Genomic DNA, 26,307 nt, shown 5'->3' with positions numbered 1-26,307 from the left:
TGTGCAATAATACCAAAGTTATTCACCCTCTGAGGGCTTCATCTACTAAATGAGAATATTGAGTTACCTAATCATGAAGTTTCCTTTCAGCTATACCATTCTTTGGCTGCCTGAATCTAGGATTAATCAGGCAGTGATCCAAGATAATAAGATAATACTTCCCTCAAAACCTTATCAATTAACCTTAAGGTAATTGTATTTGCTTTCATTACAATTTGGTGTAAGAAGCCAGATTTATTCCTCCTTCCAGAACCAACACAAGCAGTTACTTCCAATTAAGAATACACATATTTCTTAAAAATGCACTGATAGGAAACTACAAGTATCAACTAATTAAAACCAAAAACTTAATTTTTCTAGTTTTGACTGTCTTCAGAATTCCCGAGGAGATTCCTCATTAAGTTCTTTCTATTATTATCATGCAAAAATATTTACTAAGCTCTATGTTATAGAGGGCAGAATATTATTGCGCAGAGCAATGAGCTTGCAATCAGAAGATCTAGGCTCAAATTTTACCTCTTCCATTTACTGAATGACATTGGAAATTCAGTAAACTTCATCCAAACTCTGTTTTTTCAACTTAAAGTAAGGATTACATCAATAAAGTTTGAATTTTTATTTCTTAGAAATTACTATGAATATTAATTTTCAATTGAAAACATTTTCTGAGCATTTCTACATACTACCCAAAATGGTAGGTGTACTAACCCATTCAAGTCTCACAACAACCCCTGTGGGCTAAAACCATTACAATCCTCCTTTTGTAGAAGAGAACAGCAAGGGAAAAAGATACAAAAAATAACTTAGCCTAAGTTATATAGCATGTAAGTAAGTAAAAGTCAGAGTTGGGATTTGAATTCCAGCAACATGACTCTAATCACTAGACTAATAGCTTCTCTATATAACATAGATGGTTGGAAGAATACAGAGATAATATAAATTGAAAGTATAAGTTATAATGCTTAATACAATTACTACCTTTAAAAAAAACAAGAAGTGAAGAATAACACTATTTTTGGCATTCTAAAAGTTACTGGTTGAAAAATTAAACATTAATATGCATTTCATCACTCAAAGGAAAATTTTTATTTTGTTTTTAATTCTGGAACACTATAAATAGGTTTTGATAAATAATATCTTAAAATTGCTGCCATCAACGGTACCTATTAATAAGGCACAATTTGTGTCTAAAAATTTACAGTTTCAAAATGAGTTGACATCCTTTATTTTATTAAAGCCTCGCCATGACCCCATGATGAGTAATTGAAACTCAGAAATATTTAGTGCTTCATTGAATTCATACTGTAAAGCACTAGGGCAAGACCTTGAAATAAAGATTTTTGGACTCCACTGTGCTATCTTTGGAATATGCTATAGTCACAGTCAACACATTCATCCATGTATCCAATCAGTTATTCATTCAAAAAGCAACATGTTATATGTTGTAAAATAGAAGAGATAATAAATCAAACAGATACAGTCTTTGCTTTCACTAAATTTACAGTTTCAAATAATAATAAGCATCCAATCTTTGATCTTCTGTAACTATCCTGTTGACCATCTTCACCATTCCTATGAGGAATATCTTCTCTGTGTGTATGCATAAACAATTCTTTCCTCATGTTATCTCTAATATTTCAACAAAGTGGCAATTTTTGACCTTCTAAAAATAGCTATTTGTAAATAAAATAACAATGCCTATGTATCATTTGGTTTCCTTCCACTTATACAAAAAGCAAGAAAACAAATAGAAATTCAAAATAAAGGACAAATACAAAACAAAAAATAAAATGTAGATTTCAAACACAAGTATGTAAATGTGTTAAATACACTGACTAAATATCACAAAGAAAAAATTTTTATTCTAGATGAAAAACTTGAATATATATTGCTTATAAGTACAACTTTATATTTAAGCACACAGAAAAACTGAATGATAAAGGAATGAAAAAGTTATAACAGGAAAGCACTCTGAGGAAGAAAGTTACTGTACCTGTATTTGTATCAGACAAGCTAGGCTTTAAATCAAGAAATACTACTGGAAATAAACAAGGATGGGGCACCTAGGTGGCTCAGTTGTTTAAGCATCTGCTTTCCACTCAGGTCATAATGGCAAGGTTCTGGGATCAAGTGTGGCATCAGGCTCCCTGCTCAGGGGGGAGCCTGCTTCTCCCTCTCCTTCTGCCCCTCCCCTATACTCATGTGTGCTCTCTCTCTCTCTCTCTTCTCTCAAATAAGGAAATAGAATATTTTTTAAAAAGAGAAATAAACAAAAATATTTTATGATGAAAAAATTGTATATTTCATATATTTTTCTTTTTTTTTTAATTTTATTTATTTATTTATGATAGTCATACAGAGAGAGAGAGAGGCAGAGACACAGGCAGAGGGAGAAGCAGGCTCCATGCACCGGGAGCCCGACGTGGGATTCGATCCCGGATCTCCAGGATCGCGCCCTGGGCCAAAGGCAGGCGCCAAACCGCTGCACCACCCAGGGATCCCTCATATATTTTTCTAATGTATTGGTATAAATAATTCACTATATTTTTGTTGTTTTTGTCTTTTGCTAGTTTGATGTATAAAAGTTCTACAATACTATACTCAACTATTATATTAATGGGTTTTCTTTCTATTTTTCCTGGTTGAAATAGGCTAGAGTGTGTTGTATTAAAAGTATTTTTCACAGTACTTTTTGACATATTACATTTTCTATAGAGTACATTAAAAATTTTCTTTAATTTTCTAATCTTTTATTATTTCCTTCCTTATACTTTTTGTTTTGTCTTGTTTTAAATTATTACTTTTTTAAAAGTTTCTTATGATAGAGGCTTAGATAATTGATTTTCAGACATATATAAAAGGATAATTCCATTAAGAAGATATAAAAATCTTAGAAGTATATACATCTATTAACACATCCCCAAAAGATGTACGTAAAATTTGACAAAATAGAAGATAGAGACAAATTCATAATTACAGTGAGAAATTTCAACACACCAAAACCACAAACTGAGCAAAATCAAGAAAATATATTCACAAAGAATTGAGACAAATTGAAAATGTGACTAAAAAAGCTACCTCATTCTAATTATGAAACATTTGATATTTTAAGAATAACGTGTATATATTCTTTTCAAATGCACATGCTACATTTACCAAAATTGATTATATGCTGGTTCATAAAGCAAGTCTCAACAAATTTTTTAAAAGATTTTATTTATTTATTTGACAGAGAAAAAGAGAACACATGCAGGGGGAGCAGCAGGCTCTCTGCTGAGTGGGAAGCCTGATATGGGGCTTGATCCCAGGACCCTGAGTTCATGACCTGAGCCAAAGGCAGATACAAACAACTGAGCCACCCAGGCACCCCAAAATGTACAATTTCTAATAAGAAAACAACCAACTAAAAAAAAGAATCAAATCAAGTATTCATTTTAACAAAAATCAAATATGTTGTATGAATAAAAGCAGAAAAATTATATGATAAAAACAACATCTCTACTTTTGGCTCAGTCATGTTGTACTAACCATTAAGAGATTAGCCCCATTGTAAGGAATTATACAGCAGGTCAAATATATGAAACACCTGTTTCGGACATTAGAAAATAAGCAACATTATACAGCAATCCCTGGGAAAAGAGACATTCACAGGATGAACTCCCACAATAGTCTATTGAAGCAGGCACAATTTGTGGGGTATGTCATCTGACAGGAGGAAACATATACATGGTGGTGATGGGGAATGGATAACCTAGAAAACTCTGAGATCATTTCCTGTAAGTCTATAGCTCCAAGCTAGGCAGGCCCAGGCACACGGTGAAACTACATTAGTTTTATCAAATAGAACATACTACAATGATGAAAGAAAAGCAGAATTACTAGGGATGAAACTATGCTGGGTAATAGGGTGGTAAGAACCGAGTACACTCAGAATTGAAAAACTTTTGATCCCTCAGGCGTAACACCCAGTTGAGACACCAATAGGGACATACCTTAGCAATAAAAACCATGTCCTGAGAAAGGAATATTCCATAATTTCACTAATAAAATTGAAAACCAAGCCCTGATAATATCTCCATAAGAGACAAAGTTTGGGCCCAAGTTAGAATAGTTTGGAAATACCTAGGTTTTCCACCCAATCTACATCAATAAAATTTTAAACCATACATACAGAAGTTTAAGGTGATCAGCCTTGAGGTGATAAGCAAATGAACTGTCTTCTAAAATAAACAGTAATAAACTTGAAAAGATAATATAAACTGCTTTCTACACTAAACACTAATATACCCAAAAAGATAACAGAATTCACTTTCTATAATGTATCTTCCATTCTGTCCTGTACAGTCAAAAATTACAAGACACTCAAAGATATATATCACCCATAATCAAAAGCGCAGAGGCAAACAATATAAATCCACTCTGAGATCAGTCGTACTGTTAACAGAAAAAAAAAACTTTAAATGAATTATTATAAATACTGTTAAAAAACAAAAACATCTTAATAGAATTAAAGAAAAATGTAATTTTCCTATTTGAAAAATACAGAATTTCTAAAGAAACAGAAATGTCTGTAAAGACTAAAAAAAAATCCTAAAAGTAAAAAGCACAATACCTTAAGTGGAAAATTAAGAGGATGGACTTAACATTAGAGTAGAGGTAGTGCACAGTCAATAAACTTGAAGACGGATCTATTAAAAAATCATGTGATCTTAAGAACTTAGAGGAAAAAACTGAAGAAAAATTAACTGAGGCCTCATAACTTATGAAATAATAATAACAAATGTTCTAACACACATGTAAAATGGGTCTGAGAAGAGAATGAGCAGATAGAACAAAATATTTTTAAAAATGCCAAAAATTTCTCAAAGGTAATTTTTAAAATGGCTTAAATATCTTAGAATCTCAGGAAACCTTATGCAGAAAAAATAGAAAACTCAACCTAAGTACATAATACTTAAACTGATAAAAAACAGAGAAAATCTTAAGCAAAACCAGAAGAAAAGCCATAAAATATAGATGTGAACAACACTAAAAATAACCATTGACTTCTAAGAATAACCATTAACTTCTTTTTTTTTTTTTAAGACTTTATTTATTCATGAGAGAAACAGAGAGAGAGGCAGAGAGATAGAGGGAGAAGAGGCTCCCCTCATGGAGCCCAATGAAGGACTCAATATCCGGACCGGAATCATGCCCTGAGCCCTGAGCTGAAGGCAGATGCTCAACCACTGAGCCACCCGGGCATCCCTAAGAATAACCATTAACTTTTAAGAAAGAACATCTCTAAAGTAATGAAAGAATAAAACTCTCAACCCAGAATTCAATATCCAGTGAAAACATATTGAAAAATTAGGGTAAAATAAAATAAAACAAAATAAACAAAAACAGAAAATTCATTACCAGTAAACCTATACCAACCAAATGAAAACCTAAAAGACAGGAAGTGGGCAGCCCGGGTGGCTCAGCGGTTTAGTGCCACCTTCAGACCAGGGCTTGATCCTGCAGACCCGGGATCAAGTCCCACAACAGGCTCCCTGCATGGAGCCTGCTTCTCCCACTGCCTGTCTCTGCCTCTCTCTCTCTCTCTTTGTCTCTCATGAATAAATAAATAAAATCTTTTTAAAAAAATAAAAGACAGGAAGTTATACTAGATAGACCTAATACTTATAAAAATAAACGAACAGCATTAAAAATACTAAATAAGTGGTAAATTTAAGACTGCTATTATTTGTCTCATAATTTCTTTCAAGATAATTGTTCAAAGTTCAAAAATTATATTTTAAGGGCAGTTTACACGGTACAGAGAAGCAAAATATATGACAAAACAGTAACAAAAATTGAAATGAGAAATAGAATTTGATATGAAGTAACTACATTTTCTGAGATGGAAAGCAGGAGGTAGGAAGAATAAATTTTGAGGAAAAAAAAGGATTAGTAATTACAAGTTCAAGGTATCAAATGTGAAGTATTAAATTTGAAGTGGTAAAATAAGGACCCTAAAAGGGTTTGATAAGTTATCAAGCCATGGAAAAGATATGAAAAAATAAAATGTATATTAATAAGCAAAAGTAAATAATCTGAAAGGTTGCATATGGTATGATTCCAACCATATGACATTCTGGGAAAGGCAAAGCCATGGACAGTTAAAAGACCAGAAGTTGGAAAGAACAGAAATTAATAGCCAGGGAACAGAGAATATTTAGGGCAGTGAAAATACTCTGTATGACTATAATGGTAGATACTTATAATTATATATTTATCCAAAACAATAGAATATACAATACAAAGAGTGAACGCTAATGTAAACTATGGACTTTGGGTGACTATGATGTGTCCATGTAGGTTCATCAGTTGTAACAAATACCTAAAATCACTCTAAAAAATAAATTTTTAGACAAAATATTATAGAAGTTTAATAAATTATGAGTGAATATTGTTCCAGAGCAACCAATAAAATAAATATAAAATAGTTTCACCAAGAATCCAAAGAAAAAATATAGAATAATAAAAAGCCTTTTTTTTTATTGTGAAGTCAGTAAAACGCAACAAAGTAACAGAAACAGAATGGACAATAAGAAAATTAATAGGTTCATTTAATCTTAACATATCAATAATTACATTAAATATAACTGATATATGAATAGAGTAAGCATCCCAATAAAAAGCAGAGATTACAGGACGCCTGAGTGGCTCAGTGGTTAAGCGTCTGCCTTCAGCCTAGGGTATGATCCTAGATTCTTGGGATCAAGTCAGGCTTGATCAGGCTTGGGATCAGGCTTCCTGTATGGAGCCTGCTTCTCCTTCTGCCTGTATCTCTGTCTCTCATGAATTAAAAAAAAAAAAAAAAAAAAACGAAAACAAACAAAACAAAACAAAACAAAAAAACAGACATCGCTAGATGGGAATAAAAAGCCAATGCCAACAAGACACAAGTAGTCTAAAATTTCAATAATTTTTAAAGGACTTAACACTTTCTTTTTCTACCTCTGAAAAAAGAGTGATCCACTCCTAGATATATCATAATCAAACTGTGAAAAGACAAAGACAAAAAGAATCTTTAACTCAGCAACACAGAAACCAACTCCTCACTTACAAGAAATCTTCAATAAGATTAATGGCTGATTTATCATTAAGAATAATGGTAGTCAGAAGACAGTGGAATAACACAAGTGCTGAAAGAAAATCATCAAACAAGAATTTGATAGCCATCAAAAAGTATTATTCAAAAATGAGAAAGTTAAGACATCATCAGATTTATTTATTTTTTAAAGATTTATTTATTTATTTATTTATTTATTTATTTATTTATTTAGAGAAAGAGAGAGAGAGAGGCAGAGACACAGGCAGAGGGAGAAGCAGGCTCCATGCAGGAAGCCCGATGTGGGACTCGATCCCAGGTCTCCAGGATCACAACCCGGGCTGCAGGTGGCACTAAACCGCTGAGCCACCTGGGCTGCCTGACACCATCAGATTTAAAAATGTACTCTACAAGAAAACTACAGGATAGCATTATGGCTGTAGTGAAAGAACACTAAAGCATTACTGAAATCCACATGAAGAATAAAAGCACCAGTAAAAATAACTACATAATAAAAGCATAAAGTATAAACACATTAATTCTGTTGATTTTTTTTCTCTTACTGATATAAAGGAACCATTATCAATCTGTATGGAGTATACATACTATATCCAGATATAATTTGTGTAACAATAAATATATGTATTCCATATATATTATTGAAATTGACTTGATATTAATTCAAATTATGCTGGTATCAATTTAATTAAGTTCATTTTAATTCTCAGGGCAATTAAAGAAAGAAATTTTAAAATACAGTAAAATAAAAAATAGTAAAATGAGTAAGAAGAGAATTAAAATGGCACACTAGATAATATCTATTTAACATAAAAGAAGCAGTAATGGAGAAAGAGATAGGGAAAGACATAAAACATAGTGAAAGTGGTGGCAAAATAATCTTACATCTCAATAATCACAATAAATGTAAAATATTAAACACTCCAATTAAAAGGCAGAAAATGTCAAAATAGATTTTTTTTAATGAACCAACCATATGCATGCAGTCTATAAGAGATGCACTTTAGATACAAACTCACAAGGTTGATAGTTAGAAGAAAGGAAAATAATAAACATACCAAACACAACGAAAGAAAAATGGAATACTCATAATAATATCAGAAAAATCAACTTTAAGACAAAAGTTGTTAGAGACAAAGGAGGATGTTTTATAATAACAAAGGAGCAAGCCAACAAGAAGACATAACAAGTATAAAATTGCACCCAACAAGAGTCTCAAATAAATAAAAACCATTCAGAATTAAACTAATTATTATATTAATTTTTTTTTCATTTTGGGAAGAGGTCACTGATTTAAATGACATGTGGGAATTTATTTTTTTAAGATTTTATTTATTTACTCATGAGAGACACAGAGGGAGAGGTAGAGACACAGACAGAGGGAGAAGCAGGCTCCAGGTGGGGAGCCCAATGTGGGACTTGATCCCGGACTCTGGGATCATGCCTTTAGCCAGACAGACACTCAACTGCTGAGCCACCCAGGCATCCTGACATGTGGGAATTTAAAACATAAAACCATAGCATAAGGCCAACATTACACATTTTAAGAAGACCATCTTATCTGCTCTTTTATATTAAAAAAAATCAAAAACCTCAGATTTAGATATAGATTTGAATACTAGCACCACTGCTTATAAATTTTGAAGTTTTGCCAAATTTAATTGCTCTTGACTTCAGTTTTCTTGTCTGTCAAAGATAAAATATTTTATTATCAAATGAAATTATTTATATAAATTACACAGTCAATGCTTAAGCCCAAAAGCATTGGAGTCACCTATGGAGTCTTAATTTCATACTTAATAACTAAGTATATCCATCCAAGAATCCTTTCAAATATATCTATAATCCAAGCACTTTTCTTTACCTCCACAGATATCACTTTGATTCAAGCAACTATATTCTCCCACCTGGATTGTTTGTAACTGGTCTCCTTATCTGCACCCCAATACTCTATTCTCAACACAAAGCCAAAGTAATTTTTCTAACACATAAAAGAGATCATGTCACATTTTGTTCAAAACCCTCAAGAGGTTTAGCACTTATTTGAGAGTAAACCTGAAGTGTTTTTTTTTTTTAAAGAATGTATTTATTTATTCATGAGAGACACACAGAGAGAGGCAGAGACAGAGGCAGAAGGAGAAGAAGGCTCCCTGTAGGGACCCTGATGTGGGACTCGATCCCAGGACCCCAGGATCACAATCTGAGCCAAAGCAGATGTTCAATCGTTGAGGCACCTAGGTGCCCTACAAACCTGAAGTTTTTAAAAGATTCTACATGAGTAGTGCCTTCATGGCTCAGTCAATTAACCATGTGACTCTTAATTTCTGTTCAGGTCATGGTCTCAGAGTGCTGGGATTGAGACCCCATCCCCCTGTCATGCTCTACACTTATGGAGTAGTCTATTTGAGGAGACTTTCCCTCTGCGCCTCATCCTGCTCACATTCAATCTCTCTCACTAAAATGAATAACTTTTAAATCAATCAATCAGTGTGATCTATCTCCCTTTCACCTCTCTGATCTTATCTCTTGTCCTCACATCACTTGACTTCCTTACTATTTCTCTTTCTTGTCACATCACACACACCTCAGTTTTAAGGGATTATCAATGGCTATTCTGGATTATCAATTGCTATTCTGTCTTCCTAAACTTCTCTTTCCCCATATTTTCACATAGATTATAACATCATTCAAATTATTGCTGAGATCTACTTTCTTAAAAGAAGCCAACCTGACCACCATATTTAATATTGAAAAACACACTTTTCCCACATTCTTGATTCATCTCACCTACTCTAAATTTCCTCGCAGCACTCACCATATTCAAGTATACCATACAAATTACTTATTTTTTGAGTATTGTTTATTTTTGTACCGTCTGGTAAAAATGTAAGCTCAGGAATATTTTTCTGTTTTATTTACTGTTACACCCTCGGTACTAGTATCTAGCCCCAACAAGATACTCAATAAATATCTGTTGAATAAATGCATAAATAAAAATAAATTCCCAAACTTGTTAAATAATATAAATGGCAGTTATTGTGGCAACATTTCAGAGGTCTATTCCAATGTAGACCTCATGCTGGGCACTGAAAATACAAATATGAATAAGTAAGTACTTGTCTTCATGGAGTTTATAGTCAAGCTGAAGCAATAATCACACAGGTGGATCATTTCAATCTAAGTATCAAGTCCTATGATAAAGAATTTCCCAAAGGAAATCATAGGATGCTGTGCAAAAGTGAGTTATTGTTATATCTTCTACAGACAAAAATAAACTGGTGAAAAACAAAAGCCATAAAAATCTCCAATAATAAATCTTAAAAATTGTGAATTGATTTTATTTTCTGTGTTTGTCCACTGAAAGTTATCTTTAGAAGTCAGTCAACCTAAATAACATTTACACTTGCCCTTAAGATGGTGGTTTATTTCCTTTATGTAAAACTCTTATTATACATTTTACTTTATTTTCCAGAATAATGAGGTATTTATTTTTCTTTCTTATTTTGGTTATATTTTCTTTTTTCCTAGAATATTAGGGAATTCTCCAAAACCTCTCTACAGAGAAATATGGAAGCTTTCTGTTTTCAGAAAAGAAAAAACTACATGCAAAAATGTATCCCAGCTTTCTAAAGGGCTCTGTTTTCTCAGTGTTTTTCTTCAGATCTTTTATTCTTCACAAGAAATTTTAAACTGAAAACTAAACTATTTAGGAAGTAGACAAGGATCAATGTATAAGTATATTATGAATTAAAGTCCCTATGGGGGGGGGGGTGCCTGGGTAGATCAGTTGGTTAAGCAACCGACTGTTAATGTCAGCTCAGGTCATGATCTCAGGGTCCCAAGACTGAGACCAGTGTGGGGTTCTGCCCTGAGTAAGTAGCCTGCTCGAGATTCTCTTGCTCTCTCTCCTTCAGCTCCTCACCCTCCTCATGTGCATTCTCTCTCTTAAAAAAAAATTAAGACTTTATTGATTTATTCATGATAGAGAGAGGCAGAGGAAGAGAGAGAGAGAGAGAGAGAGAGAGAGGCAGAGACACAGGCAGAGGGAGACGCAAGCTCCATGCAGGGAGCCTGACGTGGGACTCAATCCCGGGACTCCAGGATCACACCCTGGACCAAAGGCGGGCACTGAGCCGCTGAGCCACCCAGGGATCCCTAAAAAATTTTTTTAATTAAAAAATAAAATAAAATGCCCATTGGAACTGGTGAACTGAAATTCAGAGTACATGCAACTGACCCTCTGCAGCTTTTTTCAGTTATATCATTCTCTGATAGAAGGAAACCCAAATTATACTAGCATCACTAAAATATTAAATAAAGATGAGGAGCCCTTGAAAATGAGAGGGAAGAAACCACACTATGCTAGAAAATTAGCAAAGGTCATATGACTTTCCCATCCTGTCTAGTTTGTTAATTTCCAAAATCTTGCCTTCTACAGAAAAGTAAATGTACCAATTTAACCAGTTAGATGGGGAAGATCCTCTCAAAAAACAAAGTGCTCATCCACGTGAGAGAAATATCTTTCTGGATATCATTCAGAGATTGAATGGGGTAATTTTCCAAATGGTTCCTGCATCCCTCAAGGAGTTAATTTACTCCCTCTCCTGGGTAAATCCACTTCATTCTGGGAAAAGGTTTCTGATTTTGGACCACAGATTTTTTTTAAAAAAGAGATTTGTAAAGCTATGCTTTTGCCTGATCAAAACCACTAGGAAGACAAAGGGACAGAAATCACTAGTCATATTATTGTAGTCATATCCCTGTTATATTGCAGTGTGTAATAATCAACAATGCAGAATCATAATTAGCTCTTTATCCAACAAAGGCTGAAAGAAAAAACTTGGGAAAAAAACATAGTAACTGCATGAATATCCTCAAAAATACATCCTCTCCAAGGTAAAACCAAAAGATACTGACTCCAGCAATAAATGTATCCAAACATAACATTATGGTAATACACTTCAGCTACCAAAAGAAGCTAAAGAAATCCTGTGTCCCTTTGGTTCAATCACCAAGTATTTATTTATTTATTTATTTTTAAAATCAAAGGGTTTTATTAGGAAATGTCATAATAAAATATGTAATCTTTATATAAGTATGTTCTCTTAAAAATAAAACATGAAAACAAGAACAATTAAAAAGAAACCATGATGGAGGTAAACAAAAGCATTATGATGTTACTATTGTTCTTTATTTCTCAGAAGAATTTATTAAGAAATAGAGGCCAGTTATCTTTTCAGGATAGCAGCTCTTAAAGGTAGTATACTGTTCAAATCTCTTTTGTTTTTCAATCTGTGCCATGACTTTAAAAACTGATCCTTGATCACGTCAAATTTCTGCTTCTCATGCACAGCTCTGGCTGTATTTGTTCCATCAAAAGGTTCTTCTACACAGATGTATTTATTTCTCCACTCAATACCATCAGGCCTGGGAATGGCTTTGGCTTCACGAACTGAAATCATTTGACTGTTCCAGTCAAATTCCGTAGCATAATATTTAAGAAAGCCCAGTAAGAGGTCCCCAAGATTTGATTCATTCTTCGAGAGGTAAGGAGGAACATTACATGGAGCTTGATGTACAAGGTGCAGCTGTATAGCCGGACTAAAAGATTCTGGGTAAATTTTTTGGATGGATGGAAGGATGGGTTCAGGTAGGGTTTGTAAATAGTGCAAAACCATCAATACAAGACTATAGCTGCTTAAAGTACCACGACTGGCATCATTTATTTCATGGTGACTCGCCCACTTCTTAATCACCAGTACTAAGGGACGAACTCGATTTTCAAGGTATGGTAAGTTCTGAGAAGGAATGTGTTTCTTATTCCAACAATATTGTTTACATTCAAGTCGAATTCCACACAACTGACTTTATCCCTGAACTTCACAATTGGCACTTTTGCTCTAATCAGCTGAGGTCTCTCAATGTAGCCAGAAAGTCTAGTACAGAAGTGTTTAAGGACTAAGGTGAGTATATGCCGTGCTTCAGTCTTCTGATTTACCTGAAAAAAACATGGTTCTTCTTTAACAACTAGGCATAAATCACCATCACTGCTCCGGGTACCAAATCCATTTAAAGAGGACCCAACCAAAAAAAGTCTGCTTTGTGGAAATAACAGCTGAATTTCTCTCTGCAGCTGTGTTCGACACAATTCTTTCTTCTTTAAATCACTTACTTGCTGCTGACATGCTTCAAATAACTCCAGTATCTGCTGACTCAACTTATCTTTGGCCTCAGGCAGTGTGATTTCTCTAGGTTCTAAAAATGGTATTTCTCGAAAAGGTGGAACACATCTGACTATATCTGGTACATAGTGTGTATGAAACAATGGCGGCATTGAGTATCTTCTTTCACCTGATAAAGGCACTATGTGGTTAACTATAGTTGGTTCTTGGTGGGGTGAATGGAAACGTTGCCGTTTACCGTCAAGAGGAAGGTTTTTTTCATCGCTTAATCTCTTCCTTCCTCGAAATAACGGAGAAGTTGAGGTCTGTATTGGACTGACATTTCCATATGTCAATTGCTGTAAAGACACAGCTCTTGACAAGTCTGTATTCTGAAAATTGAACTGTGCATCTATAAGCTGCTGGTGTGAGTAAAGAGGTGGCGACAGGGCAAAGAAGTTATTATGCTGTTGATGGCTTGGGGTGAAAGGCGGGCGACCCAAAATTGAGTTTGGGAACATGCTCTTGTTCACTAAAAGTGAACATGTATTCTTCTACCTCGGCGGCTCAGCGCCCTCTGAAACACCGCGCAGGGGTCCCGGACACTCTTCCTCCCGAGGTCCTAGACCGAGAGCGGGGCGCGCGGAAGGGCAGCGAGCCGGCCGAGGCGGCGGCCCGCCTCTCCCACGGAGCGCAGCAGCCCGGCGGCCGCGCGAGTCCGAGCCGTCCCGGGAGCCGCGCCGCGCGGCTGCAGGAGGAGCCCCGCCCCGCCCGCCCGGCCCCGCCCGGCCCGGCCCGGCCTCTCCGACTGCGGCCCGTTCCAAAGGCCGCTAACTCACAGGGGAGCCGGGGAGGGCTGCCGGGCCGACCGGCGCTGCCCGCCCAGGGCCCACGGCCCACGGCCCACGGCCCGAGCAGCGAGGGCTCGGCGCCTCACCAAGTATTTATTAAGCACTACCTATGTAGCAGGGATTCTGCTATTCAATAGAGATTCTAATTTGTTGGTAGAAAATGGTGATTAAAAGGACAGACTCTGGAATTAGACTGCTTCGATTCACACCTCTACTCCTTACTAGCTGTGTGTCCTTAGACTAAAGATTGTACCTCTGATGTTCCAGCTATAAATTCATAAAGATGTTGTAAGGATTAAATGAGATGATATGAGCAGAAGGGTAAGAAGATTTCCTAGTGCACAGAAATACAGAGCTGAGATAAAGAGGCTATCAATGAAGCGAGCAAAACGAACGAAAAAGTAGTTATTATAAAACATGTTAAGAATCATGGTCTAAACATGCAAAAACTGTTATAGGGACATAGAAGTAAAAAAGCCTAACCCTACTTGAGGTTGCAAGGCTGGCAAGGGATAAACAGAATTGACACTTGAGTTATACTCAAAGGATGAATAGGAGCCTTCCAGATGTCAAATGAGTGAAGGCAGAAGGAACATTATGTGGAAGAGCATAGGGCAATGAGACAAGAAGGTTAGGCCAGTATGACCAGGGTCTAATAAAGTCAAGAATCCTAGGACAAAGGTTGAAGAGGTAAGATTAGGATAAGGAAATGGGTGCTATTGGAGGATTTTAAACAAAAGGAGTAGTACAACAAATTTCATTGCTAGAAGATTTATCTAGGGACAGTAGAAAGAGGAAATGAGAGACCTGAATAAAGCTTAAGACAGAAGCAGTGACAATACACAGGAATATATTGCAATGAGTCAAACAAGAAAGGATAAGAACTCATGAATAATGAAAGTAAGGAGTATATTACGTAGTTAAAATTCACAGGTGTTTGTTAAGGGAAAAATCCTTCTTCCTCACTTCACAATTTTATTTAAATGTCTGATTTTTTTTTTTTAAATTTTTTTTTTTAATTTATTTACGATAGTCATACAGAGAGAGAGAGAGAGGCAGAGACACAGGCAGAGGGAGAAGCAGGCTCCATGCACCGGGAGCCTGACGTGGGATTCGATCCCGGGTCTCCAGGATCGCGCCCTGGGCCAGAGGCAGGCGCCAAACCGCTGCGCCACCCAGGGATCCCCTTAAATGTCTGATTAACTTCCATGGGAAAGAAGGGGAAAACCAATAACTCATGAAAAATAGTAAGAGTAAGATTTTCTTTCATTAAAGAACAGTGAGGACAGCTTAAAAGTGAATTTATCATCTGCACAGAACTTAAGAAAGGGTTGGATGATAATTTGGCAGGTTTAACCAGCTAGCCAAAGTTTCCTTCCAAACAGAGCTAAGTTTACTGAGAAACAAATGAAGCTTCAGTTTCAAGGTTCAAACTGCAGATATTTATGATATGAAAGGAAAGCAAGGCTGCACTTCTTTAAAGCATTTCTGGTAAATGGCCTAAAAAGGTTGCAGCATAAGGGAACCTGAATCCCCAAGATACTAGTAATTTATGGTGATCTCCTTTTTATTATGAACACATAATTTTATATTCATAAGATTTTAGATATCTTTCTCAAATATTTTATTTCTTTATTTTTTGAAAGAGAGAGAGAGAGCAAAAGAAGGGACAGAGGCAGAGACAGAGAATTCCAAGCAGCCTCCACACTAAGTGCAGAGCCTAATGCAGGCCTGATCTCAAGACCCTGAAATCATTACCCTAGCCAAAATCAAGAGTCAGACACCCAACAAATTGAGCCACTGAGGCACCCCTTGTATTCAGAATTTTGTAAAATTTTTCTTAAAGAAGACTCTCTGAAATTACATAAGCTTCAAGGCCATACAAAATTAAAACAGTCCTTGCTTCCCACCATTAAGCTGCTGTGGCTTAAGAAATGGAAAGTTACCTCTGACTCCTAGGGTTGAGAGCATATTTTCATCTTGATAATACAGGAATTGATTCTCCATATAAACAACATGATTTACTTTAAATATATTAGGAGCTATTAACCAGCAATTAAACATTGAATACATGATGAATAATTAATGTTTTATAACTCCCCATACAATGAGAGTAAAAATAGAGATTTGAAGTTTGGGTGACATTTTCAAAGTCGTTCTTCTTCAAAGATTAAAAAGGCTTTCTAGTTTTTGTTTTCCTCTGGCTATTCAGGGTCTTTTCTGGTTCCATACAAATTTTAGGATTATTTGCCCCATTTCTGTGAAAAATGCTCATGATATTTTGATTGAGATTGTGTTGAATGTGTAGATTGCACTGGATAGCATAGACATTTTAAAAATATTTATTCTTCCAATCCACAGTTTTTAGAGTAGAGATACTTTACTTCTTTGGTTATTTTTATTCCTAGGTACCTTGTGGTTTCAGATGCAATTATAAATGAGATTGATCCCTTAATTTCTCTTTCTTCTGTCTCATTATTAGTGTATAGAAATGCAACTGATTTTTTATACTGTCATGTTGCTGAATTCCTGTATGAGTTCCAGGAATTTGGGGTGGAGTCTTTTGGATTTTCCACATAAAGTATCATGTCATCTGTGAAGAGTGAGAGTTTGACTTCTTTGCCAATCTAAATGCCTTTTATTTCTTTTTGTTGTCTGATTGCTGAGGCTAGGAGAAACAGTACTATGTTGGACAACAGTGGTGAGAGTGGACATCCCTGTACTGTGCCTGATCTTAGGGGAAAGGCTCTCAGTTTCTCCCTATTGAGAATGATACTTGCTGTGGGCTTTTCATAGATGGCTTGTATGATCTTGAGGTATGTTCCCTCTATTCTTACACTGTGGAGAGTTTTAATCAAGAAAGGATGTTGTATTTTGTCAAATGCTTTTTCTGTATCAGTTGAGAAGACCATATGGTTCTTGTCCTTTCTTTTATTAATGTGATGTATCTCATTGATTTGCAGAGGTTGAACGAATCTTGCAGCACAGGAATAAATTCCACTTGGTCATGGTGAATAATTCTTTTAATGTACTGCAGGATCCTATTGACTAGTATCTTGGTGAAAATTTTGGCATCCATATTCCTCAAGGATATTGGTCTGTAATTCTCCCTTTTGGTGGGGTCTTTTGGTTTTGGCCTCATAGAACGAGTGTGGAAGTTTTCCTTCCATTTCTATTGTTTGAAATATCTTCAGAAGAATATGTATTAGTTCTTCTTTAAATGTCTGGTAAAATTCCCCTGGGAAACCATCTGGCCCTGGACTCTTGATTATTGAGAGATTTTTGATGAATGCTTCAATTTTCTTGATGGTTATGGGTCTGTTCAGATTTTCCATTTCTTCCTGTTTCAGTTTTGGTAAGTTTGTAAATTTCCAGAAATGCCTCCATTTCTTCCAGATTGCCTAATTTGTTGGCATATAGTTGTTGTTCATAATATGTTCTTAAAATTGTTTGTATTTCTGTGGTGTTGGTCGTGATCTCTCCTCTTTTATTCATGATTTCATTAATCTAGGCCCTTTCTCTTTTCTTTTTGACATGTCTGGCTAAGGATTTATTGATCTTATTAATTCTTTCAAAGAACCAGCTTCTAGTTTCATTGATCTGTTCTACTATTCTTTTGGTTTCTATTTCATTGATTTCTGCTCTCATCTTTATTAATTCTCTTCTGCTTAGTTTAGGCTTTACTCACTGTTCTCTCCCCACCTCCTATAGGTATATGGTTAGGTTGTGTATTTGAAACTTTTCTTCTTTCTTGAGAAAGGCTTGTATTGCTATGTATTTCCCTCTTGGGAATACTTTTGCTGCATCCGAAAGGTTTCCAACAATGGTGTTTTCATTTTCATTTGTTTCCATGAATTTTTAAATCTTCTTTAATTTCCTGATTGACCCATCCATTCACTAGTAGGATGCTCTTTAACCTGAGATATTTGACTTCCTGACAAATTTCCTCCGGTGATTGAATTCAAATTTCAAATCATTATGGTCTAAAAACATGCATTGAATAATCCCAATCCCTTGATACCAACTGAGACCTGATTTGTGCTCAGTCTGTGACCTGTTCTGAAAAATGTTCTATGTGCACTAGAGAAGAATGTGTATTCTGCTACTTTAGGAGGAAATTCTCTCAATATATCAGTGAAGTCCATCTGGTACAGCGTGTCATTCAAAGCCTTTGTTTTCTTGTTGATCTTCTGCTGAGATGATCTATCCATTACTGTGAGTGGGGTGTTAACGTCCTCTGCTATTATTGTATTATTATCAATGTATTTCTTCAATTTTGTTATTAATTGCTTTATATACTTGGCTGCTCCCACATTAGGAGCATAAATATTTATGCATAAAAATTGTTAGATCTTCTTCTTGGATAGATCCTTTACGTATGATATAGTGCCCTTCTTCATCTCTTACTATAGTCTTTGGTTTAAAATCTAATTTGTCTGATATAAGAATTGCCATCCCAGCTTTCTTTTGATATACATTAGCATGATAAATGGTTCTCCACCCTTTCACTTTCAATCTGGAGGTGTATTTTGGTTTAAAATGAGTTTCTTATAAACAGTATAAGGATGGGTTTTGCTCTTTTATCCAATCTGATACCCTGTATCTTTTGATTAGAGCATTTAGCCCATTTACATTCAAATAACTACTGAATGATATGAATTTAGTGCCATTGTATTACCTGTAAAGTCACTGCTTCTGTATCACGTCTCTCTTCCTTTGTGGTCTATGTTACTTTGGGGCTCCCTTTGCTTAAAGGATCCCCTTTAATATTTCTTGCAGGGCTGGTTTAGTGATCACAAATTCTTTTAGTTTCTGTTTATCCTGAAAGCTCTTTATCTCTCTGTTTATTCTGAATGATAAAGCCTTGCTGGATAAAGTATTCTTGGCTGCATACTTTCTCATTTAGCACCCTGAATATATCATGCTAGTTCTTTCTGGCCTGCCAGATCTCTGTGGATAGGTTTGCTGTCAGCCTTATGTTTCTACCTGTGTAGTTTAAGAACCTCATGCCCTGAGTTGCTTTCAGGAGATTCTCTTCGTCTCTGAAATTTGCAAGCTTCATTATATAGCAGGGTGTTGATCTATTTTTATTGATTTTGAGAGAGGTTCTCTGTGCCTCCTGGACTTGAATGCCTGTTTCCTTCTCAAGATTAGGATAGCTCCCAGCTTCTGTCCCTCTCTCCCTCTCTTTTGCCTTTTTCTCTGTGACCTCATTTATTGTTATTTATATATTGTTATGCTTTATGGTATCACTGATCTCTCAAATTCTCCCCTCATGATCCAGTAGTTGTTTATCTCTCTTTTCCTCATTTTCTCTATTCTCTATAATTTTATCTCCTATATCATTGAATCTCTCTTCTGACTCATTTATCCTAGCAGTAGGAGCCTCCATTTTTAATCGCATCTCATTAATAGTCTTTTTAATTTCAACCTGATTAGATTTTCATTCTTTTATTTCTCCATGGGGATTCTCCAGTGTCTTCTATGATTTTTTTCATGCCTAGTTAGTATCTTTTTAATGGACATTGTGAATTCTAGCTCTGACATTTTACTAGTATCCATATTTATTAAACCTCTGGCAGTTAGTACTGCTGCTTCTTTTTTCTGGGAATTTCCCCATATTGTAATTTTGTCAAGAGAAGATTAGAATGAGAGAATGAAATATAAAATATATACTATAGACTAGACAAATCAGAAAAGATCATAAACCAAAAAAAAAAAAAAATAAAGGAAAATAAAAGAGAACATGATCAAACAAGTAGACAGAACAAGGTGATACCCGTTGATATACCAAAATCCTGCGTGTATTTTGGTCTATTTGTTAGAAGACACCTGATCTCAAAACTGTGAAGAAACAAAAAACTTGTGTGTGTGTGTATATATGTATATATACATATATATACATATATACACACACACAATAAAAGGAAGCCAAAATGAAAAATATATATAATGTAAATGTAAAAATTAAAATTAAAACAATCTTAAAAGCAAGTGTTGATAAAATAATAAACTAGTTGAAAAGGAAAAAAGAAAAAGGAAATTTTAAACTGAAAGACTAAAGAATTATGAGAAAAACTTTATGAAATGAGTTTAAGAGAAGGATGAAAATAAAAATGGCAGCAGCCCAATATCCAGTCTCAGAACTGAAAGATCACAATCCCTACTGTTCAGTGAACTCTCTGGGAAAAACAGTTACTTTTGTCTCCCTGATTTCCATCCATACTCTGTGTTCATCCAGCTTGTGACCAAGCATTTTTATCTAATGTATGTGACACTGCTTCAAGTCTCCAAACTTTGCAGCTTCTTGCAGCACGCGCCTGTGTCACTCCTCCTGGGAGAAGGAGGATCTCATCATGGTTCTGCTGCTTGCTGGACTCAGAGAGCAGTCACCCAATTGTGTCATGGTTCAAAGTTTATAGCAACGCCAAGCTGAAAGCCCATTCCTGGGCTTGCTGATTGCAGCAGGTCCCTGCTCCAATGCTTGGGAACTGTGACACACTCAGGCTCCCCATTCTTTCTTTGACCCTGGGGATCCTGAGACCATACTGTCCCACCTAGTACTCTGCCCTCCTTTGCCACCTGAGCACCTTTCAGGCAGGAAAGGCCCTTACCAGAACAGACTTCTAAAAGTTCTGATTGTGGTCCTTTGCTAAATCACTTTCTGGTAGCTGGCTGATAGAGGCTCCCTCCTTCTACAGTTTCTATTCCAATATATCCCCTCAAATTCACTTCTCCACACCTTCTACCATGAAAAAAGTGGTTACTTTTCTATTATAGAATTGCAGCAATTCTCTTCTTATATCTCAAGTTGAGTTCACGGATGTTCAGAATGATTTGGTAGCTGTATAGCTGAATTCAAGGGAGCAGATGAAACAGGGTCCCCTACTCTTCCACCAGCCTCCCTCTCCCCCAGTAAGCATTTATTTTTAAGCTCAGATACTTGCAGGTTAGGGTTTGGCTGATCTTCAGTGGGCTAGAGCAGCTCTGGTTTAGGCTGCAAGGAGGTTGGGCTTGCCTATAGGCTGAGGTTGAAACAAGGTAGGTTCCACGTGTCTATCCATGTATCTGCTCTCATGGCAAATCAGCAGCATGCTAAAGCCAAGCCAAATTACACAAAGCACGTTTCAAGCCTCTGTCAGAGTCATGTCCAATAATATTCCATGGGCAAAAGAAAGTCAAGTGACCAAGCCCAAAAATCAAAGGAGCAGGGAATTATCTGCTTGACAAATCAAATTTCCCTACATACACCAGGAAGGTAAAGAAAATATTTGCTGAACAATAATCTATGCATTCCAGATAGGTGATCTAGGTTGTAAATGAAACTATGTTACCTACCAAATGCTGGGAACATAATGATGACTAAGATAGTGTCTGGAGGGTTGTGGGGGCTGGGAGAGAGACACATAAAGAAATTAATATAAATATAACAAAGTATAATACCACCACTCGGAGAATAATTAATTCTGTGTGGAGAACATTTGGGATTTAAAGGGTAACAGAAGGGGCACTTCGGGGGCTCAGTGTTTGAACGTCTGCCTTCAGCTCATGTCATAATCCCGGGGTCCTGGGATCGAGTCTCACATCAGGCTCCCTCTGGGGAGTGTACTTCTCCCTCTGTTTCTCACTCTCTCTCTCTTTGTCTCTATCTCTCTTTCTGTGTCTCTCATCAATAAATAAATAAAATCTTTAAAAAAATAAAAAAAATAAAGGGTAATAGGAGTTTATCAGATTGATATGGTTAAAATTTGGAGGGAAATAAGAGGCAAAGGGTAAAATGTGTGTAAAATCACAGATTGGCATAACTAAAAAGTGGCAATTTTGGGGTGGCTAGCGCATACAATATATATATAAAAAAAAAGATGGGAGATGAGGCAATCAGATTTTAATGGACCATTTAAGCCAGGCTAGAAATTTGGACTATGGTGACATTAAAAAAATTAAATAGGGGATCCCTGGGTGGCGCAGCCGTTTGGCGCCTGCCTTTGGCTCAGGGTGCGATCCTGGAGACCCGGGATCGAATCCCACGTCGGGCTCCCAGTGCATGGAGCCTGCTTCTCCCTCTGCCTGTGTCTCTGCCTCTCTCTCTCTGTGACTATCGTAAATAAAAAAAAAAAATTAAATAGGAAAGTGATGTATTAAAATGCATAGAATTATAGCTCAGTTTAAGTAGAGTAAAATAAATGACAGTGTGGGGCTAGAAAAAGTGGCAAGCAAATTCCAAGTATGAGATGACAGGGACCAAAACCAAAGCAGTAGCAGTGTGAATAAAGAGAAGGGGGTGTCAATAGATTTATAAAATATGATTCATTTACCTTTTTGATTGAATAAATGCAAAGGTCAGGTCTTTCTCAGCTGAAAGTGACAGAAACTGAGCTCCAGTCCAGTAAGCTTAGGAAAAAACTAGAAGCTTTTAGAAACAAAAGGAAAACATCAGAAACCAGCAAAACACTAAGGAACATAGGGTTTGGCAAAGGGAATTTAAATGCTGTTTGCATTCTTTCTCCCATTTTTATTAATATTTGTTCACTTAATTCTCTTCTATTGTAGGCAAGCTTACACCATATGAACAAGCAACACTATCAAAGAAAGCCCAAATCACTTTCTTCTAGCTATAACACCCTAAAGGCAAGAAAGTGCTTCTCTATTTACAATAATTTTTAAAAAATAAAATGAAAAACTCTCTAAACTCTTTCTGGTTCTGACTGGAATACACATGGATCATATGCCCACCCCATAAACCGATCTATTATCCGCTCTCCCCTCTTAGTCAAAGGAATGTAATCCGTTACGAGTAGGGGAAGGGTATTAACATATGATCATCTAGCCAGTCAAATCAACCTGTATCAGTCACAAAGGGAATAACTATTTAGAGTTCAGAGTGACTGAGAATTTCAGCTTGGTGACTTAGAAGATCAGTGATGCATTAACTATAATAAGAGGTATAGGAAAAGAAAAAGGTATGAAAGGAAATTTTTTTAGAAAAGTTAAGTTTTAGGTATTATGGATCTCTTAAAAGGTAACATTCAATAATTACTAATCTTTTCTTTGCACAAGATATATGTGTGTGTGTGTGTACATATATGTGTATATATATATATATATATACATATATATGATAATCACAGTTCATGATTTAGAAAAATACTGAAATTTCATTTCAGAAATAAAAGCATTAAGTCCAGGGAATATCCCTTCTGATACAGTAAAGACCACATGAAAATAATGTCCTAGGAGTCTCTAAAATGTATTTTGGCAGAAATCTGAGGTGACTGGAGATTTCAAAAGTATCTCTTGAAGTGCATATGATTGGTATTTTTATGAAAGAGGGAGAAAATACTGCATCTTCGGTGGAAACAAAACACCATGTATCTCCAAACACACAAAAAAAGCTGTTCTGATTACAATTCTGTCCTGAGATTTGTAAGATTTATTTATTTATTTATTTATTTATTTATTTACTTACTTACTTACTTACTTACTTACTTACTTACTTACTTTGAGAGACAGCACACATACACAGTGGGGAGAAGCAGAGGTAGAGGGAGAGAGACAATCTCAAGCAGACTCCCCACTGAGCATGGCGCCTGACGCAAGGCTCAATCTCACAACCCTGAGATCAGACCGGAGCAGAAATCAAGAGTCAGACACTTAACCAACTGAATCACATAAGTGCCCCTTTTCTGAGATTTATAAACCTATGAAGCTTTCTACTTTCTCAGAGTAGGTATCAGAAGCACTGTTCACTAACAGAAAATTTGGCTGAATCCATCTTGGAAAACAACAGTCTAAATCTTCTGAAATAATTTGGAGGTATATTATAAAAAAAATCCAAGTATTTGACACTACAGAGGTTCTACTAAGTAGACTCAAACATTTTGACTTCTTAACATCTCTAACCATATTCCCAAAGGTGAAATGATGTTTTTCTGAAACTCTCCATTTGTGGTTCAAGATATTTATAGCAATAGGGAAGGAAAAACAAAATGTACTGTAGGAGTTTTACATAGTCACTCAAATCAACAATGACAATTACCTTGACACAGAATAAATAATAAAGCTTGAGAGTTTTATTAGCCCCAAAGTAATTTTCAAGTTGCATAAAATGTTCCTTCTCTCCATATATATTAAAGTACTTTTACCTCTGCTGCCCTATACATTTAGTCTTCATAAAATATTCAACATGTTGCTTCCAAAGTCGATAAAAAATTATCCGTTACTGGAAGAAGGAAAATCCATTTTGCAAATGATAGGGAGATTACCCAGCAGAACTATAATTATCATTTTTTAAAAAGGCACAGAAAGAGAGTTGTTGAGCAATTTGAAGATCTTCTTAAGCCACACACTGTGTTTTCCTACAGAGGATTTTTAAGATGAGAAATAGAACTTGAGGGTCTTAGATAGGCCTGAGGCAATATTAAAAAAGGTCAAACATTCTGCTAAAAAACCACCACTATCTTCAGAACAACTTATCAGCCAGCTTGCAGGACTCCTTATTTACAACTATTGGTCCCAAAGGAAGTGCACTTGAGTGTAGGCCACGAATACTTTGTCATGAGCTTGCCAGGAAGGATACAGGAAACAAATTTGTGACTATATGCCACTTCCAGCTCAGAAACAAACCATGGTAGACTTTTTATTCTGGTGAGCAAGAAGTAAGAGGAGGGACACAAAGGAAGAGAAAAATGCAAAGAGGAGAATGGAGGCCTAACAATAAAAGAGCCATCTCCAGTTATGCTCCTAAAGACTGAGCTGTAAACACAGTTTGGAAAATTCAGTGATTATCCAGCTCAGCTGTTCATTCCCAGCTCAAGGGCTTAACCCAGAGACAGCTCCATAAAATGCTGGTTTCAAGGGGCAGGCTTGTATTCTCAAATTAAGCCCATTATAAACAAAAACAAAAACAAAAAAAAGCCAGAAAAACTCTGCACCTGTCACAGATTAGTTACAAAAGGTCAAATACTTCCCCATACACCTAGGCTACTTCCATATTGTGTGTGGAAGCCTTACTGGAGCCTAATCTGCCTCTCTTCATGCAAAGGGTATACACTGTGACAAATGGGGAAAGGTAAAGAATTAAAGAATTAAGAATTATCTAAGAGCTGTCAATAAATCTGTTGTTGGAAATACATGTGAATAGAAGTAGCAATAGCAATCTTTGTCTTTTAAAGAGGTAGTTTTTCAAAAAGAGAATTACACAGAGTGTTTCTGTTTTTGTCAATATGCTGCCAGGTTTTGAAATACTATTTTTCAACCAAACAATAAAAATCTTGACCAGCAAGCAACAGAAAAATCACTAATACACTTACAGCTGCATTTCGATCTATACAAATTCTTTAAACAAAAAAACTAAAGAATAGCCTGGCCTACCAAAATTATTTTACCATTTAGACCTCAAATCCAAGATAATTAAGAAACAAGATTTTATATTTTCACTGAAAATTTCTGACAAATGGTCAAATGAAAAAAGAGATCCACATGAGAAGATACAGACCTTTATGTGAATTTCAAGAGCTGTAAATCAGGAAAAGGTGGGGTTTTTTTCCTAATCTCAGATTAACAAAAGGAAGAAATTCTTTTATTTCTGAAAAATATAAGTGTGTGTGGAGGGGAAAAGAATTTGACATCAGAGGACTCAGGTCTAACCTCCAGCATAATCAGCAGAAGTGTATATTTAAGAAGAGTATGAAAGAAGCATCAATGGGCTGTTTCTTCTCCAACTTCTAGTCAGCTAATGGAAGTCACCAGCCCAAAATGAAGCACAGGGAAATAGTGAGTTAGATTACTTATTCCCTTTGGCTCACTACTCACTGCTTACTTACAACTAGTTGGATGTGTTGGTCCACTGAAGACCATTATCTCCCATCAGGTGTTCCTCTACATTTAGCCTTGTTGATGACTCCTGGTAACCAATTCCTTTCATTTTTCATTAAGGTCTATCAGTAGTAATAGCTCTCTATTGTTAGTAGCCTAAGAACCTAAATTGCCATCATGATTTTTGTAAACTCTATCCATAGATTTGTACATAATCTTATTATCAAAAATTACCCAATTTAAACAACCATTTGTGTCCTCCCATAATCTGACTTGATGAAACTGTTTTAAAAATCATAAGGCCTAATGAATAAAGCCGATTCACTTGGTTACTTTGTTAGTTGAAAAAACTTTGTGTCATATGTTTAGCACACACCAAGTGACC

General features: G+C 35.8%; 2 protein-coding genes across 2 annotated transcripts in view; both read right to left on the bottom strand.

The window, feature by feature from the left end:
• Nucleotides 1-26,307, bottom strand: part of AGBL4 (AGBL carboxypeptidase 4) — a 1,386,151-nt gene that overhangs the window by 1,090,550 nt on the left and 269,294 nt on the right. The window lies entirely within an intron of this gene.
• Nucleotides 12,151-14,013, bottom strand: LOC129520547 (poly(A) RNA polymerase GLD2-like). The gene is given in 2 exon segments (XM_055341590.1): nucleotides 12,151-12,887; nucleotides 12,890-14,013. Coding segments are annotated over 2 exon segments (1,452 nt in total). The 5' UTR covers nucleotides 13,779-14,013; the 3' UTR covers nucleotides 12,151-12,324.

The sequence above is a fragment of the Nyctereutes procyonoides genome, unplaced genomic scaffold, assembly GCF_905146905.1.
Source record: "Nyctereutes procyonoides isolate TBG_1078 unplaced genomic scaffold, NYPRO_anot_genome, whole genome shotgun sequence".
In the NCBI taxonomy this organism is placed as follows: Eukaryota; Metazoa; Chordata; class Mammalia; order Carnivora; family Canidae; genus Nyctereutes; species Nyctereutes procyonoides.
The sequence above is the reverse complement of the archived record's forward strand: the minus strand, read 5'-3'. Positions and strand labels throughout refer to the sequence as shown.